Source organism: Zootoca vivipara, chromosome Z2 (genome assembly GCF_965207765.1).
Source record: "Zootoca vivipara chromosome Z2, rZooViv2.hap1.1, whole genome shotgun sequence".
In the NCBI taxonomy this organism is placed as follows: Eukaryota; Metazoa; Chordata; class Lepidosauria; order Squamata; family Lacertidae; genus Zootoca; species Zootoca vivipara.
In genome coordinates, this window is record NC_142585.1 from 37,987,581 (window position 1) to 38,006,709 (window position 19,129).

General features: G+C 46.1%; 1 protein-coding gene and 1 non-coding gene across 7 annotated transcripts; one reads left to right on the forward strand and one right to left on the reverse strand.

Moving 5' to 3' along the window:
- Positions 1–338: 338 nt before the first annotated feature.
- TOR4A (torsin family 4 member A) lies at positions 339–17,937 on the reverse strand. Of its 6 annotated transcripts, none has more exons than XM_035112848.3 (2): positions 17,504–17,937; positions 339–2,920 (listed from the first exon to the last, which is right to left on the reverse strand). In XM_035112848.3, exons 1-2 carry the CDS (start codon positions 17,508–17,510, stop codon positions 1,638–1,640), a joined length of 1,290 nt encoding a protein of 429 aa, XP_034968739.2. In that variant the 5' UTR covers positions 17,511–17,937; the 3' UTR covers positions 339–1,637. The 6 variants fall into 6 exon arrangements, with proteins under 6 accessions (XP_034968739.2, XP_088520979.1, XP_088520978.1 ...); XM_088664853.1 differs by having other exon boundaries at positions 339–2,915; positions 17,504–17,663; XM_088664852.1 differs by lacking the exon at positions 17,504–17,937 and adding an exon at positions 11,907–11,950.
- TRNAA-CGC (transfer RNA alanine (anticodon CGC)) lies at positions 14,899–14,973 on the forward strand. Its single transcript has one exon. It is a non-coding gene; the product is annotated as a tRNA-Ala (tRNA).
- Positions 17,938–19,129: the final 1,192 nt, after the last annotated feature.

The following is a 19,129-nucleotide window of genomic DNA, read 5'->3' on the forward strand; positions in this document are numbered from 1 at the left end:
ATTTGTGCCTTTCAATTTTTTTGCCCAAGTGTAGTACTTTACATTTCTCTTTGTTAAAATTCATCTTGTTTGCTTTGGCCCAGTTGTCTAATCTGTTAAGGTCGTTTTGAAGTGTGATCCTGTCCTCTGAGGTATTAGCCAGCCCTCCCAATTTGGTGTCAATTTGGTAAAGAGTGGGTTTTCCCAGGGGAAGAGCTGGGACAAGCAGAAGTGTTAACGGGTCACATTCATGCATTTCAATGTGTCTGCTCCAAATAGCCTTGACTACAACCCATTTTTGCTGCTTCTTTATCAAAGAATACTAATAAACCAAAATAAATACAGTACTGATAATATGATTAGATTGACATTTTTTCCAACTTTTTAATTTAATTTTTGACCGTGTTTTCGAGAAAACGTCGCTGCTTTATAAATTGACAATGTTACGGAACAGCAAAGAACTTGGGGGCTTCCAGATAGGATCGGTGCTCCTCATCCATTCTGGCTTTATCTAGCATCCACATGACAACATCCGCAACAAAATGCCAGCTTGTATCCTGCCATCCCATTTAATCCAGATTTAGAGGCTGCAAATCCAGTAAGTCTTTAAAAAAAAAAATGCTGACAACTTACGGTATTCGCAATATCTGAATGACCTGTTTACAATATGAAACCTCCATCTGGAGGCAACTTTTATTTAAAACCATCAGGATTAAATGCAGTTATATTCTAATCTTTGTTTCTCCTCGTAATTGTGTAAGATTTTCTCTTTTAACCATCACTCAAAGAGGCTTTCTTCTGTTTCAACCCTTGGGAGCCACCAGTTCAAGACTGGAAACTTGCTGGTGCCCCTTCAAGGGAAAAAGCATGATTCAAAAGCATTTATAGCCGGGATGGTGAACCTCAGGGCCTGAGGACCAAATGTGGCCCTCATGTCCTCTCTACCTGGCCCTCAGAACTCTCCCCTGGCCACACCTCTCACTGGCCTTGCTTCACATTAACACCCTGAGAGTTATGCCTTTCCTTTAACTCCAGTAATGCCTCGGGCTCCATCCACATTATACACTTCAAGCAGTATCATATCACTTTAAACAGTCATGGCTTCCCCCCAAAAGTCCTGGGAGTGTCATTTGATAAGACTGTTTAAAGTGGTTGAAAAATCATCCCTCTCCCCAAAGACATATTTATTTATACATGGCATCCACACCCCACCTTTTAGAGAAAGAAAGAAAGAAAGAAAGAAAGAAAGAAAGAAAGAAAGAAAGAAAGAAAGAAAGAAAGAAAGAAAGAAAGAAAGAGGTCTCAGAGCAGTTCACAATATCAGTACTAAGGCAGTCCTTTGCTGTCAGGCTCACAATCTAAAAAGACACGACACGTAAGGTTAAAAAAAAGAAATGGGAGGGAAGAGGAAAAAAGCAAGCTCAAGTGTAAGTCCTTCGCTTCCTAGATTCCTAGTTGTACATTCTGGCGACCAAAAGCCGTGTTGCTCTCATCCCTATTCATTTGCAAACAAGTCTAGACATTGGTCAACCCAGTACATGTGAGGGATAATGGAGCCTGGAAGGCTGCTTTTGGCCCATGGGCTGAAAGTTCTCGACCCCTGCAGTTCACCCTTCCATAATGAGGCAGCACTTTTGTCAGAGGTTCCCACTTCTCCTTTACAGTAGATTCACCTTGGCTACAACTTGCTTACAACCAGTGATGGCATACTGTTGGCCCCCTTGAGTGTAATAGTTGAGCTGGCTGGCTAAGCTCTCCACGTGGCTCGGATCGGGATAAAGGCCTTCGCTCATCATCTCCTCATAGAAGCAACTCAAGATGTGGCTCTTCTCCAGCAAGACGAAGGGAACGATCTCCGCCAACATCCAAAGAGGGTGGACTTGGTCAAGGACAGGACGGAGAGCAGCCTGCAGCAACTCCACCTTCCTCTGGGGCTGCAGGAGTAGGTCGCTAGAGGCATTCTGAAGGAGAACATTGACAACCTCGTTACCCCCCAGGTTGCTTATCAGGATGTACACAGCATTGAGGAACTCGTTGGTTTGGTTTGTCTGAAAGAACCCACCCAGTGTTTCCAGCAAGGCCGTAGTCATGAACTCCACCTCGTCCAGGATAAACACGGGGATCTTCTCTTCAATTTCGGCTTGGGTGACCATCTCGCTGATCGTCTTAGATAAATCTTGCTGGCAGGCTGATGTGGAAGCGCTGTCCGGGCAGTGGTACATGGCGAAGTAATGGAGCACAGAGCTCTGCCCCATGACTGACCTGAAATGTTTGGCTAGCAGCCAACCGACGTGGCTCTTCCCAACCCCGCTTGGGCCATTGAATGAGATGACCAGTGGTTTGTTGTGTATGTGGGTGGCCAGGTAGTCCTTGAGCAATGCCACAATGCTCTCGATGGCTAAGGCCTGCCCAAAAACCTCCCGGTGCATTGTCTTCTCCAGACCATCCAGGTCATATTTCAGGAGGTTATCGTCCAAATTCTCAATGGCATTCAGGATCTGGAAGCAGACAATTCCGACGAGCAACAGGAGGCACCTCTTGGCTTTGCTCTTGTGCTCGGCAGGGAGGTATTTCCTGGAGTTTCCTGGGTACAATACTCTGGGGTTCTTGCACCTCTTCTTCCGCTTGCTGGATCTTGTTGAGGGCTCCTGCACCGAGGTATCAAAAGTGAAGTACTGAGAACTCTCAAAGCTCGCTTGGCTCAAGAGGGAGGCGGAGGCACTGCCCAGCCTGGCCCTCCCCAAGGAGATCTGCCTCTGGAGAAGCTTCGCTTTGGAGTCCACAGGCAGGAAGTTCTTCTTAAAGGCATGAGCTGTCCTCCGCAGGCGAATGGCAGCCCGCACTGGGGACGAGAGCAGAGAGAGCTTCTGGGGGCTTTTCAAAGCCTGCTTCCGGCCCTCCATTGTGAGCTCTTGCAGTGGGTCTCGCTTTCCTATCTTCTCTACAGGAGAAGAAAAAGAAGCATAAGAACACAGCAGGAAAGGCAGCATGGTACAGTGTTTTACTTCCCGTATCAAAATGCCACAGGGTTCTTGTGAGAGGAGAGGGAGCTGAGTGGGACACATTTGTAGAAGAGAAATCTCCTATCAGCAGAAATCTTATCTATTTTATTAGATTTCTTACTCGACCTGTACCATAAGGTCCCAGGGCACATTGTAACATTAGAATATACAGTGGTGCCTCGCAAGACAAATTTAATTCGTTCTGTGAGTCAATTCGTTTTGCGAAGAATTCGTCTAGCAAATCCCATAGGAATGCATTGATTTTTCATTTATTTATTTTTTGCCCATAGGAACGCATTAATTGAATTTCAATGCATTCCTATGGGAAACTTCGATTCGCTAGACGAATTTTTCACAAAATGAATTCATCTAGCGAGGCAACCTCCGCTCGAAAAATCTCTTCGTTAAGCGAAAAATTCGTCTTACAGGGCATTCGTCTAGCGAGGCACCACTGTACAATTATAAAACAAATACAGCAATAAGACAAGAAAACAGCTCCACGTATAAATCCAGTAAAAACAATTCCATATTTAAAAACAACACTTAGACACAATTCTACATATATAAATATAAGTTAACTATACTGGCAGGCCTGGTGCCAGCCGTCGGTCTAGTTGGGCACTAGTCAAGGGCTCCAGGGGCTTGGAAGAGCTCCTAACCAGCCCAATCCAGCTGCACCATCATTCACTGGGCCCCAAATTCTTTTCATTAGTGGGCAAAGAAAAAGGCATGTGGTGGCCCTCTTAAGCAACACTGTGTCCTGCCTGTGGGTGGGTCCAGGTGGCATTGTGCCAAGCCCCCTTCCCCAAAAGAGTGTGGCACTGACCCTGCGTGACAGTAATTGGAACCTCCAGGTCCAGGGACAGTCTACTTCAGGTGGGGGAGGGGCACGACTTGTTGGTTTACCAGAGGAATTTGAGAAAATGCATGGAAGAGATAACCAACAGAAGAGTTCGTTACCATCAGCACCACACTTTGTGTGTCTCTTAACCCCCTTTTAAAAGTACGTACTCCCCACGTAAGTATCTGTTTCACAAAACCAGACTAGATAAACCAGTATGTAAGTTTTTTGGGCTTGTTTTTTTTTTAAGTCAAAAGCAATCCCCTTTTCTTGGACAGCAGTGCCATCTAGAGGCTACTGCCTTTCAAAACACATACTCCTGTCGGCTTTTAACAGCAGACTGCAATATAGGATTCATTAATTTTAAAATAATAATAATATTGCAATGTAAAAGCATGGATCCGCTGAACCACAAAACCTTTCATATTCAGCCTGACTCTGAAGCAATAACATGTAGCAGACAGGAAGATAAAGGACATTCAGTAGATGGCCCAACTCACTGTTTTTAAATGACTAACAAATAACAATGTATGTGTGTATGTATATGTATATGTGTGTGTGTGTGTGTGTATATATATATATATATATATATATATATATATATATATATATATATATATATTGTCCAGTAGCACCTTAGAGACCAACTAAGTTTGTTCTCAGTATAAGCTTTCATGTGCATGCACACTTCTTCAGTTAGAAAATAACAATGCCATTAATTTTAACAACTTCATGAAGTACTTACAGATAGGTAGCCGAGTTGGTCTCTAAGGTGCTACTGGAAGGAATTTTTTTATTTTATTTCAACTTCATGAAGTTCAGTGATGAATCACTTCAATAACCATTGATTTGTTGATGGGTAGCGCAATTGTGGGTGGCACTGTGGGTTAATCCACAGAGCCTAGGGCTTGCCGATCAGAAGGTCGGCAGTTTGAATCCCTGCGACAGGGTGAGCTCCTATTGTTCAGTTCTAGCTCCTGCCAACCTAGCCGTTCGAAAGCATGTCAAAGTGCAAGTAGATAAATAGGGACCGCTCCAGGGGGAAGGTAAACGGTGTTTCCGTGCACTGCACTGCACTGGTTCACCAGAAGCGGCTTAGTCATGCTGGCCACCTGACCCGGAAGCTGTACGCCAGCTCCCTCGGCCAGGAAAGCGAGATGAGCGCCACAACCCCAGAGTCAACCGCAACTGGGGTCCCTTTACCTTTACCTTGTAGAGCAATCCAAACTAAAGGAAGCCAACTTAATCTATGCTGGGGTAAATCATGCCAGTGTATCTAACCCTGATTCAAAACTCCATTAAGAAGCAGGGCTGGTGACACCTGAACCCTCCAGGGGTGGAGGGAACGTCTTTAAAATACACTTTGACTTACACCCCTTTGTACCAGGGAACTCCCACTGGGTTACCAGGTCACATGACCAATCTGAACATGTTTGGAACAGGGCTATGTCTCCTCCTGCACCAACCTACAACACACCCCATCACACCCGTAGAACACCCCTTTTTCGAGACTTATCCTGGTCTCAGCTCAGTTGGCTGACCTGGGATGGGCAACTTCATCCAGCTAGGCCAGGATCAGCTGCCTCCATGGGCGTACTCAGCGAGGGGCAGGGGGGCAGCTGCCCCCCCCCGAAGCAAAAAATATATATTAAATGGTTATAAAGTGATGAAACAAAACAAAATTAGGTAGGGCGATGGTGAATAATCAGTTGTTTACCACACTGAAATGGTGTAAAAATCGGAGAAGTATCAAGAGGCACCTACTGACTGGTAGAGGAATCTATGTCAGCCAGCCATTGGGATTCAAGGGAGGGAGAGGTTTCTAGCGGGCTCTAGTAGTGAGAAGAGGGAATCTTCTAGAGGGGTGAGTTCCACGTCACTAAACTGAGCCGCCCGCTATTAGTTTACCTTCTTATTTACATTTAGAAGACATCGAGGCTGCCTAAATGGATATAAGAAACTGGTTCCAAAAAGGTAAGTTAAGTAATTTCTGTAGAAAATTAAATTTTAAAGGGTAAAGACCTGGCTCAGAAGTATAATGGGAGAGGACAGACTGACTGGGTTGTGTTTGATGAGCGTCCATCAGAATTTCTTCAAGGAAAATCAGGACTGGATTGAAACGAAAGTTTTGAACAAATTTTCTTCGAACCCAAGAAAAATGATATTAGTATAAGACATGTAACTAGAATAAAAATTAAATTTTTTCAAGCAAATAATTGTAATAACTACTGTAACAAAGCACTGCTATAATGATATATAATTTTCTTAAAATTTTGGTTTCATTCACCTTTTCCGTGCTGAAATGTCACAACCTGAACGACCATCGCTTGCCCCCCTAGTTTTGATCCTGGGTACACCCCTGGCTGGCTCAGTCAGAAACCCACCACCTATTCAAAATGCCACTCATCCCCAAAGTTATTAGGTTCAGTTTGTCCCCAAAGTGTTATTTATTTATCTCCCCCACTTCTTTCTCTTTATTAGATCCAGTAGAGTAAATAAAGACAGCTATGGATATAAGCAGTAAGGATTGCGTCTTATGCACATTTAACTTGTGCAATTTCAACTATATATGCAGTCGAAATCCTGCAATTTTATTGGGGGGGGGAGTAAAGAAATCCTGCATGTTAAATGCAAAGCTGTTCCTCGAAGAAGACTTTGTGGAGTGGGTGGGGAAAAAATAGTACGAATGATAATTAGAATAAACTAGTTAGATGGACGAATTTCCCGAGTATGCACAACCCAGCCTTCATTCCTAGTTTTAGAACTGTGTGCATATATATAATGGACAGTTTGGATTGTGGAATGTTATAAATTCCATTGGCACTTTTGAACTTGAGAAGCAGGATGGGAATATGAAAACAAGCCTCTATAGACAATAGGGAGAAGCTCTGCCAGACCCAGGGAGAAGCTATCAGGAGGGTAGCAGGCAGGCCCATCCCACCACCAGGCCGCATTCATTCACTCATCAGCACGGATTTCAGTGCCAAGAGGCCAATTGTTCTTTGGGTTAAACTTCTACTAGAAAAATACATTTGACCCAGCAGTGACAGCAGGATGCAAAACAGCAGGATGGGCGCTGCCTAGATCAAGCATGCAGCAAAGGAGAGGCATCCATTTTCCAATCTCAGTAATTAACTTCTAGAGACCAGCAAGTCACCGAGTTGGTGGAAGGCACCTTAGAAATCACCCAATCCAACCAGCTACTAGGTACAAGATCTGAAATGCAGGAGGCGACTGTAGGATCCCTGACAGGTGAGGCACCCAAGAAGCTGTTTCAAACACCTACAGCAAAGAGGAAACCACCACCTCCTGAGGGAGGCTGTTCTATCGTCAAACAGCTCTTACCGTCAGGACAGTTCTCTTAACGTTCACCTGAGCTCTGCTTCCCTGCCATTTCCAGCCACTTGCAATCTCCCGAGGAAATAGCAGTGGTGGCTGGTACACATAGGGGCTGGAAGGGCAGGAGGAAGGGGGGGCAACAGTAGGTGGAGCCAGATCCCATGATAGGTGGAGGCACAGCCAATGACAGGCAGAGCCAAGCCACTTTATCTTAGGCCCCATCCTCCTCCTCCCTGCTGAGTTCTACAAGGGCAATGATGACAATAAGGAAGAGGAAGGTGACAGGCAGGACCAACCCTCTGGACTGGCTGTAAGAAGGCTGCCGAGTGAATGCTGACTGAGGTTGGTGGGGCAGTTACCCATTCACCCTAATAGACCAGCCTCCGCTGTAGGGCAGGAGGCAGGGAGATGAACATTAGGTGGAGAAAGAGCCAATGACAGGCAGCACCACCACCTGATTGGTTATAAGAAAGAAGGCAAGCAGGTGGGCCAGCCTTATATATAGGTAACATAGAAAGCTGCCTTTGCCAAGTCAGACCATCGCTCTACCTAGCTCAGCATTGTCTACGGTGAATGGGAATGGCTCTCCAGAATTTTAAGACAAGGGGTCTCTTTCCTGTTAACTGAAAATTTCAGGAACTGAACCTGGGATCTTTTGTACAAACTCATTACAGGCCGCATTGAAGCTAATGGACAAAGGGTTTACTCTGAATATAACTCATTCCAGGAGTGGGGAACTTTTGGCCCACCAGATGTTGTTGAACTACAACTCTCTTAAGTCCCATCAAACATGGCCAGTAGCAAACAATGGTGGGAGTTGTAGTTCAGCAACATTTGGAGGGCCAAGGGTTCCCCACACCTGGCTTGAAGCATAAGAACATAAGCAGAGCTGTATAAAAACATTAAGATAATCATCATCATCATCATTCCATTCTCATGTTGGCCAACCAGATGTCCCAGTGTATCAGGAACCAGAGTTAAGCGTAGGTCAGATGGTCTCAGTAAAGTTAACTCTTTATTCAAAGCAACCAAAACAGTGCAGGCCAGTAATCCTACCAACTCTTCCCCGTATGTGTTGCCCCAATGAGGCAGCTGTCAGGACTGAAGGTCCCTGCCTTCCCACAGCTGCCTAAGTTCCATCCTCTCCAGGGCAGAGACTGCCTCTGAGCACAACCAATCTCTCTGCGTGTTCTGGGAGACCGGGTCGGTTTGGGGGAGCTGCTTGCAGCAGGAGGGGGAGACTCCCTGGATTCTTCAATGGCCTTCCTCATCGCTGCCTCTTGTCCATCCCCCCCCCTCCTCTTCTGCCTCTGAGCCTGGAATGCTCTCTGTCCCTCTTCTCCTTCTGACCACACATCACCATCCCACCATCAACCCCCTGGCTCTGAGCCTTCTTCCCCTGGGGGGTACCCCTTGCTGATGCCCCCCACCTCTCATTTGCATCCAGCCAGTTCATGACACAATGGGAATCCTGCAAGCAGGACCTAAGTGCAACACTCTCCCCTCCTGCGGCTTCAAACAACTGGTATTTAGAAGCATTACGACTTCTGGTTATGGAGGCAGAACATAGCCATCATGACTAATAGCAACTGATAGTCTGGTGCTCCATGATTTTGCCTCTCTTAAAGCCTTCCAAGTTAGTGGCTACCAGTGCCTCCTTTGGGAGGGAGTTCCAGACTTTAGCAATGCACTGCAATGTGAAACAACAACAGTGTATTGGTAGAGGGTTTATACTGGACGGGTCATCATTCTGTTTCATTTCACGTTCTGTGATATGCCCCCTAAATGGTGCCACATTATTGCTACCAGGAGGGGTGGGCACTCTTGTTCTACAGGGGGAACAGAAGCAGGACGCTTATAAAATTAAACCAGAACAATTGTGGTATGAAAAGTTACAGAATTTCAGCAGAAAGTTATGGAACATGCAGGAAACGAAGCAGGATGTCTGCCCCAAAACTTTTGCAGGCTCAGACAGGATCAAAAGCGGGGTAGCTGATAACAACATGAGCACAAATCATTATAAATGTACAATACGAAGGATGCTGGGAGGGGACCCGGGTAATAACAACCGGGGACCATATCTCTTACCATGCCTGGTTTGAGGAAACAGGATACTTTTACTCAATGGACCTTTCAGTTCAGTGCTACAGAGTTCTTCCTCTGTTCTTAAAGTTTAACCCCCTTTAATCTTTTTCTTCCTGCTACACACTGCACAGGAAGGAACTAAAGGGGCTTCTAGTGTTTTTGGTAGTTATATTTTGAGGAAGCCAGCAAGGGCTCTGTTCTTACCACATAAACCCAAACCATGAGTCAGACGCTACAGAATCAACGATGCACTTTCTGTACGTTTGGTCCGTCATGGCAGCCAAGAGGAGGAGTTCCAGCCAGCGGCAAACAGGAAATAAACCAGTTCTCTCTCAGATTACTAGAAAGCCCAGGCTGTGGTGGCTGCTGCCCAATGGCAGAAGTCAGGGAGCCAATGACAGGCATCTAAATCTAGTTTTGTCCCCATCCGGCGGAGTTTTACATGAGCGAAGATGTGGGTGAACCTGTCAGCTCTGATTTCTCTCAGGTAGGATCCACACCATGCTTGTAAAGCACTCTTATACCACTTTAACAGCAGTTGCCTGGTGGCAAATTCAGAAGCAAAGGGTCCCTTCATGACAGTCACATCCATAGCTGCCAAGTTTTCCCTTTTCTCGCGAGGAAGCCTATTCAGCATAAGGGAAAATCCCTTTAAAAAAGGGATAACTTGGCAGCTATGGTCACATCACCACTCCTTCTAAGATTATACAATAAAAATGAGCTTTCAGGTCTCTTTGTTCTGCTGAGGATGACAGCGTAGTCACATTCTTAAAGGTAAAGGTAAAGGGACCCCTGACCATTAGGTCCAGTCGTGACCGACTCTGGGGTTGCGGCACTCATCTTGCGTTATTGGCCGAGGGAGCCAGTGTACAGCTTCCAGGTCATGTGGCCAGCATGACAAAGCCGCTTCTGGCAAACCAGAGCAGCACATGGAAACGCCGTTTACCTTCCCGCTGTAGCGGTTCCTATTTATCTACTTGCATTTTGACGTGCTAGCCCAGGCATCCCCAAACTTCGGCCCTCCGGATGTTTTGGACTACAATTCCCATCATCCCTGACCACTGGTCCTGTTAGCTAGGGATCATGGGAGTTGTAGGCCAAAACATCTGGAGGGCCGCAGTTTGGGGAAGCCTGTGCTAGCATGACTAAGCCGCTGGCAGCACACGGAAACGCCGTTTACCTTCCCGCCAGAGCGGTACCTATTTATCTACTTGCACTTTGACATGCTTTCGCACTGCTAGGTTGGCAGGAGCTGGGACCAAGCAACGGGAGCTCACCCCATCGCGGAGATTCGAACCGCCAACCTTCTGATCAGCAAGCCCTAGGCTCAGGGGTTTAACCCACAGCGCCACCTGCATCCCGGTCACATTCTTACCATATATTTAATAAACTATGATACCTCTTTAAACAGTTATGGCTTCCCTGAAGAATTCTGGGAAATGTAGTACAGTATGTTAAGACTGATGTTAGAAGACCCCCTAATCCCCTCACGGAGCTACAGTTCACAGAGTGGTTCTATGTTCAATCCCTTTTCACAGGGAACTCTGGGAATCGTAAGTCTCTGAGGGGAATTAGGGTCTTCTAACAAATCTTAGCACCTTTTTTTAAAAAAAACCCAAACAAACCACAGCTCCCACAATTCTTAGTGGGAAGCCATCACTGCTTAATGTGGTATGATGCTGCTTTAAATGTATGGTGTGAATGTGGCCTATGTCCTTTTGAGATCCAGCAAGGAGAAGATGAAGACAGAGAGAGCAAATGGTTGTTTTTTTCACAGAGTAAATTACAGCTCACAGAGAGCAAATCAAGCACACACTTAGAAAATGGGTTTCTTCTTTTTTTTCAGAGCAAAGTAAAACAGCTTTAAAAAGTTTCAATAATGGGATAAATAGTTTATAATTGGCTATGTAATAGGGTAACCCGGATCGAAATAGGACTGTAAAAGGGGACTTGTGATTAGAAGGGTTAATAATAGAAATATGGTTCTGACTGAGATGGGGAGTTCTTAGTAGAGAGGTGTGGGTATAAGGAAGAGAATTTTTAGTTTAGTATAGTGTAAAAGCAGATTAAGAATTTTATAATGTGAATTAAATGAAGAAGTATGTTTAAGGCAGAAATATAATATGTAAGGAAAGAGGAGTATTATGTTGTCATAGATGATAAATATGTAACCTATAATGAAAATGATAATTATAGAATTTTGGTGTAAAATTTAAAAGGTATAAACATGTTTAAGATAGAAAGAAACAATGTTAAGGTGATGATTATGAAATTGCCAAAGAGAGTATAAGATGAACCACAGTAAGGGGGGCTGAGGAGGTCAACCTACAATGTCAGAAAAGATGAATGGTTTTTGATCTATATATGTATGTTTTTGGTTTTTTATTATTATGTTTAGATATGTTAATGTTTTTATTTGTGTTTCTTGTTCTCTATTTTAGGTAATGCTGGGGGTTGGTGTGTTGGTGATGTATGTTTTGTTGTTATATGTCAAAAAATCAATAAAAATTATTTTAATAATAATAATAATAAAAAGTTTCAATAATGCAGCCCACAGGATACATATTTAAAAATAATAATAATAATAATTACAGCATAGAGACATAAATGCACAGAAATGAAATGAAAAGCCCCCAGTTTCAAAATGCCTGGTCCCTTACCAAAGTAACAGCAATTTGCCTTCAAATGAAACCCGTTTCAAGCACTTCTCTGAAGAATGGAGCAGGGCAGGTGGGTGGGAGGAAGAAGAAGAAAGCAGAGACCTCATGTATCCCAGAACATCCTTGGCAATGCCCCTTGCAATGGACGTTCTGGCGCAAAACTGCCTGAGCAAAAAATATTTAGTGCTGCAAATAGTGGACTCATTCATTAGCTGCTTAGAGCCAATTAACACCAGAACTTTGCAGCATCAAGGCATAAGTCAGCGCAAATCAGTTTGCAGGAGCTTGGTGTGTAGGATGTTGACAAAGGAACCCTGCTTCCAAAAAAGGAAAGGGTCTACAATCCCCATGACCCTGTAGAACCCCCATTCACCCCGTCATCAGAATTGTAGTCTGTTAAGGGTGCTGAAAGTTGTTAGGAGACATTCAACAAACTGCAATTCCTAGGACACTTTGTGGGAAGCCATGTGTCTTAAAGTGGAATAAGACTGCTTTAAATGTATGGTGTTGATGTGACTCTCATTGTCTACATCAGTTTGCACCCCTAGAAATGAAATGAAATGAGAAGAGAAGACATTTTTGCAAATCAACTTCCCATAATACAATGCCTTTCATATGTTATTTTCACTGATATATGCATTTCTATGCATACCTTACCCTAGTATATGCATTCTTATACACACTACTTGGCCAGAAAATTGCACTGCAAAATTCAGAGAAGTGCAAATTTTGAAGGAGGGCTGCGTTTCATTTTGCATATTGTTCCATGAGAGCATGAATTAGGTTAAGGTTGCCAATAGATATGAACTGAATGGGGCTTCTCCCCATTCAGTGAAAACACTGGCACTCAGGGGAAGGAAGCTGACAGCCTTACCACCACACCCTGGAAGGGATGCCAATAAGATGGCAGTCAGGAAGGGGGCACATGATCTCATGCACTCTAATGGAACAGCTTCCACTGAGCCTAGGTCATCCAATGACTGTTGGCATGTTCCAGAGAAAGCAAAAGGGAATTATTCCTCCTTGCAACCTATACTTAACAGGAGGAACTCGGGATCTTGTTCCCAGATGTTGGCACTCCCTCCTGACCTGAAAGAAGTTAGGCTGGCTCCCTCGTTATTGTCCTTCTGCCAGCAGGTGAAGACCTTTTTCCAACAGGCTTTTGGGAACAGGGTGCTTTTAATGAAAGGACTGGTGCTGTACTGTTTTTTGTTGTGATTGCTTGTATGTTTTTAATAGATCGGGTAGGTAGGTAGGTAGGTAGTTGATAGAAACTTTTAATTTTATTAACGTTTAATAGTTTTTAAATTATTTTTCCTCTATGTTCTTAGGGATTACCCAGACTTAGAAGAAGAGTTTGGATTTGATATCCCGCTTTATTACTACCGGTACCCTAAGGAGTCTCAAAGCGGCTAACATTCTCCTTTCCCTTCCTCCCCCACAACAAACACTCTGCGAGGTGAGTGGGGCTGAGAGACTTCAAAGAAGTGTGACTAGCCCAAGGTCACCCAGCAGCTGCATGTGGAGGAGCGGAGACACGAACCCGGTTCCTCAGATTACGAGTCTGCCGCTCTTAATCACTACACCACACTGGCTCTCTACTTACTTTTCTAGGAATAGTCCGCACTTTAAAGCTCCATGTCTGAGGGCTCTACCTCTGCTCTGGAGCTTTCCCCATGAAAACCCACTCTTTAAAGCTGAATTTGTGGAAAACCTGAATCGCCGTTTGTTGCGCTTCAGCTTTGCGGGCAAACTTCTGGGGCAAGAGAGAGAGAGAGAACTCAGCTGCAGAGCTTTAAAGCACAGATCTGTGCCTGGAAAGAGCAGACGAAAAGGTAAGTGTGGATAAGCCCCTATTTTATCTGTGTCACCTTGAACAGCAGCTGCTATGCACTTCACCAAGGAAAGATCTCTTATCGGTTACTGTTAGCAATAAGGGCTAACAGTGGATCTTTTATGTTCAAGGTAGCATACGGTGGCTAATTGGCTAGACCTGGACCTTGTCTGGCTTCCCAAGAGGTCAGCTTCCCAGAAGCATCTGGCTGGCCCACCATTTCATATGGTTTAGCAACAGATGCACAGCAATTTTTTCTCAGTATCCCAAGCTCAGATATTCAAGGGTTTTGCTCTGAAACTTACCCAAGCTCTCTGGGACAGACAACCCCAGTGAGGAAAGGTTTCAGCAATTGGGGCTTTCTTCGCTTAGGAAAAAATGGGGCACTCAGAGGTGACATTATTATAGAAATGTTTAAAATTATGCATGGCACAGAGAAAGTGGATAGATAGAAGTGCTCCTCCCTTTCTCATAATCCTAGAAGTCATGGACACCCGATGAGCTTGAACATTGGAGGATTTAAGACGTGCAAAAGGAAGAACTTCTTTATACAGCGCAATTAAACTATGGAACTACCTCCCACAGGAGGGCAGTGATGACCAGCGGTAGAGCAAGCCGATCAGCCACCCTACAGCTGGGTTAGGGAGGCAGCAGGCGGACCGTTTGGGGCCCCGCGGTGAGTGCCTCCTGGCATTTTGTCACCCCCCTCAGTGGTGACACCCGGGCAGCCCACCCCTACCACACATACCCTTCCTCTGCCCCTGGTGGTGACCTTCAGCTTGGATCACTTTAAAAGAGGATTCGTGGAGGAGAAGGCCATCTATGGCTACTAGCCATGGTGGCTATGTTCTGCCTCCATTGTCGAAGGCAGTGTGTTTCTGAATGCCAGTGGCTGAAAACTGCAGGGCTCTTGCGCTTGGGACCTGCTTGCAGTCTTCCCATGGGGCATAGTTGGCCACTGTGAGAACAGAATTCTGGAGTAGATGGGCTATTGGTCTGATTCAACAGGTCTCCTCTGTATGCCCTTCAAGGGACTTAGCTCAGAGGTATACTCCTTGTGCCAGAACCCTTGAAAGTCACTTCCAGTCAGGGCATGCAGCCCTGAGCTAGATGGACCAATAGTTTGACTCTATAAAAGGCAGCTTCCTAAGTTTAAAGGGAAAGACCATAGCTCAGTGGTAGAGCGTCTGCTTCGCACACAGAAGGTCCCAGGTTCAATCCCTGGCATCTCCAGGCAAAGCGGGGAAGGATCCTGTGTCTGAAAACCTGGAGAGCTGCTGCCAGTCAGCATTGACAGTACAGTACTGAGCTAGATAGACCAACAGTCTGAATGGCATGAGAGGAGGGGGGGGGCTTAATCCCTGTAACTGAAGCTTTACAGTTTTAATTTTATTGGTATCCACCATCACCCTAAGCCAGGCATGTCAAACCTGCGGCCCTCCAGATGTTTTGGCCTACAACTCCCATGATCCCTAGCTAGCAGGACCAGTGGTTGGGGAAGATGGGAATTGTAGTCCAAAACATCTGGAGGGCCGCAGGTTTGACATGCCTGCCCTAAGCCATCAGTGTGGGGATTGAGGGGGATGAAACAAACAGCTCAGGAAATTGGTTTAGCAGCTCTCAAGTAGCTGCTTTTGAACACTGGCATTCCAAGGACCCAGGAAGAGCAGGCAAAACTTGTTGGGCCTCATACTTGAGCAGAAACACTTCACGCCCCTACTGATGGAAGGTGCTCACCCCCCTGCCTGCTGCTGTAAATCTCCAGCAAGGCTGGCAACAGGAAGGGAGCAAAAGTATTTGCAGGCTCCTGGTTAGTGTTTCCTGGGACTAGTAGGGCAGAATGCTTCAGAATTTCCACATGTAAGGAGGATCACAAGCATTTTTCAGGATGTGGAAACATCTGGTCTTTGCAATCTACTTGCAACCACACTAGTCAGGGAATGCTTTGCAGAACATTATCTCACCACCATGTTCTCCACTGATATCTGGGCAAACAGCGACCAGCAGTCTTCATATGGTTTGTGGATGTCGGATGTGTTGAGTCACCTCATCTGACACACACAAACTCTGGAAGTAAGGCTACCAACTTGTTTTACTGGTGTGCTTTTAACTGCAGCAACCGCAGGGGAACCTTTTCAGCCCAAGGGCCACATTCCCTCTAAACAACCTTCAGAGGGCCACATACCAGTTGGTAGGCAGGGCCAGGAGCAAAGGTGGGTGGAGCAATGGATTTTACCTTTGTACTGTCAGCTAATTCTCTCTCTCTCTCTCTCTCTCTCTCTCTCTCTCTCTCACACACACACACACACACACACACACACACACACACCTCTATCTTCCATCCTGGACAAGCAAGAGGCATTATCAGAGTTTAAGGGTACTGGCCACCCAGGCAAGGTGTGAAGCAGGGTCAATGTGAAGCATTGCCTAGGGAGAGGGTGTGTGGTCTTGGAATAGTTTTGAGGGCCACATAGAGAGGTCTGGAGGCCCCACTCCTGCTTTGTAGGCACAAATTGAGCAACTGAAGCTTTTCCTAGCATGGAGCTGAAGCAATGGGGGAAACTTCAGTTGCTCAATTTATCGCATTGCAGGCAGCTGTTAAAGGCATAGGAATAGGCAGAAAGGTGGCAACACTAGCTGGAAGCCCTCTAATTGGAGAAACGGTTCGTCAGATGGGTGACCAATTCATCGCCAACGTGGTCATGCTGTGTGCACTGCCGGAGAATTTTCAATAATCTGTTTTGACATGTGCATTTCCCTTGAAGTTCCAAAGCAGGAAGTGCATCTTCTTACGTTTGAGCGCTGCGCAACATGCTAGAGAACTCATTTCCAGAGATTCATGACTTGCCATTGAAGTTGCAAACTTCTTCCAAGGAAAGATGTCCTGATAAGCCACAAGATCACTCCCAGGCACAGTACAGTACATGCAAGGGAAAGTCAGCCCAAATGCACTTCCCACACCAGGAAAAAGCTTCACTTAGACCTTCCCTGCTTTTCATATGACTAAAGTGCAGGAGCCCAACTCGGAAAAAAACTAATGGCAGCCTTAGAGTTGCCAGCTTTTAAGCTAACCTTGCTCATCTGCCTTTAGCTGCACCTCAACTGGCATACATTAGCAGGTGGCAAAGCTGTTTTGAAAGGCTTTGCTAGCAGACAGATCAAGTGACTTGTGAAATGCAGGCCAGGTCTGTTTCTTTCTGGTCAGCTGGGCAAACCCAGTCCCACATCCCTCACACTTTCTCTGGCCGTTACAGAAGAAAAAGATGATATCAACCCAAAGCAGCCTCATACAACCCCTAACAGTTGAAAGCATTTTTCAGTTGCAGAAATTCAGCAAGGGCCATTTCACTGCCACCCTTTTCAGCTCTGTACCAGTAAAAACTTAATTCTCTTAAAGTTTAAGCCAACTCCATGCCAGCCAGTTACTCACAGCATAGAAGTATGCTCAGAGCATTGATTTCTCTGCATGGTTGCAAACGGCACTTTATACACAAGACTTTTGTTCCTCTGCAACTTGATCTGAAGACCACTACCTGGTGATTATAATCCCCCACCCCCAACACTGAAAAGACAAGTTGTTGCTGCTTCTGCAGACTGAGATACTCTTAAAAGCCACAGTGACACACAAGGTTGTTTCCTTCCTTCTGGAGCAGCCGGCAGCTTTACAACCCTGTACTGTCCCCATCAAAAATAAAATAAAATGCTGGACTCTCCTCTCCACCCATCCAACCCAGCCCCACCACAGACAGACACAGAGCATTACCAAGCATTGGGCCTTCTTCGGAGCTGCACCAGCAGAGAACTTGCTTCCCTCCTCTGAAGGAGCCGGGACAGTCCCAAGGAGCCAGCTTTAGCCATGTGGCATTTTTTTGGAAGCCTTGTCAGCAGGGTTGAGAGTGCAACCACTTGTGCAAAGCTGATGTGGCCTTGCCCCCCCCCTCTGTGTGTGTGCGTGCATGTGCGTGTGTGTCAGAGAGAGAGAGAGAGAGAAGAGCAAGAGATGGGAGCAGGGCCCTCCTCCCTCCTGAGCTTCCTCCTCACACCCTCGTGAGGCCTTATCGCTAAAGCACTGTGCAGCTGTGTTTGGCTGCTGGCCTGTCTGTGTTGCAAGAGTTCAGACACACACACAGAGAGAGAGAAACATAAACACCACAGAGAAGAGAGAGAGAGAGAGAGAGAGAGAGAGAGAGAGAGAGAGAGAGAGAGAGAGAGAGAAGGAAAAAAAAGCCCATTCATTGGCTGTGTCTCGGTTGCGACAGGAAACCTGACTCTGGTTTTGTGAGGCAGATCAGGCCACTGTCGCCACCCATTCCGTTACGGGCCTCTTGAGTCAAAGAGAGGTGAAGGGGCGGTAGGCCAGGCGGCCTGCACCACAGGATAGTCTGAAGCTTCTCGCTTGGCCTCCAATTAAGGTGGAGGAGTTCGGACAGGCTGCCCTGCTCCACTTGGGCCATGTGCTCCAGCTGCAACACCTGAGGCCTTCATTACATGAGCCACATGACCAACTTTTACAGAGAGGACAATCCTCTATTTCAGGCACCCCCAAACTGCGGCCCTCCAGATGTTTTGGCCTACAACTCCCATGATCCCTAGCTAAGAGGACCAGTGGTCAGGGATGATGGGAATTGTAGTCCAAAACATCTGGAGGGCCGAAGTTTGGGGATGAAGGGATTTGGACCTTCATCACATGGCCACATTCATACCATAAAAAGCACCATGATACCACTGTGGACAGTCAATGGTTTTAGTTTACAGTAAGGTTACCAGATTCTTTCCAAAGAACCCAGAGACACTTTTTTTTTGGAAAAGAGAAAACAAAGTTATTTTAAAAAATTATTTAAAAATAAAAAACAAGAAGAAATATCTTCTGTGGTCTCCTCTGTCACGCGGCCTTCCTCTGGGCCCCGGCCTGCTCTCTTGGAGCACTAGCTGCCGTGGAATAGGCTCAGGTCAGGCCTGGGCTCGGCCACATGTCCTTGCCCTCCGGGTGCTCTCCTACCTCTCCTCCTCAGCAGCAGCAGTGGCAGCTGCGCAGCAAGGTCGGGCCTCCCCTCTTTTTTCTCCTCCCTCTTTCTCTCTCTTCCTTCTCCTTCTCCTCTCCTCCTCCTTTCTGCATCAGCTCCGGGGCCAAGTGGCCGGGCACTCTCACTCCCTGCTTGATTTGGGTCATGGGGGTGGTGGTCAGCTTTTCCCCCAGTTGACACGCCAGGTGTCCCTGGTTCCCTCTTGGCAATGGTGGCAGCAGCGGCACTCTCAGCAGCCCGAAGCCAACCTAGTAGTACAATTGGCTCTGGCTGGCTTCAGGAGCTGCCAGCTGTGGTGGCGCCCCGCCATTTAGCCTTGCTGGAAGTCCCCATATGATGTGTCTTGTGCTGTTGAACCAATCAGG

Excerpts from the sequence above, each read along its gene's own strand:
- TOR4A (XM_060270188.2), bottom strand. The coding sequence starts at position 7,383 with ATGGGGCCTAAGATAAAGTGGCTTGGCTCTGCCTGTCATTGGCTGTGC. Across the intron at positions 2,916-7,167 it reads TTAAGAGAACTGTCCTGACG|ATAGGAAAGCGAGACCCACT; the intron begins GTAAGAGCTGTT and ends CCTGTAGAGAAG.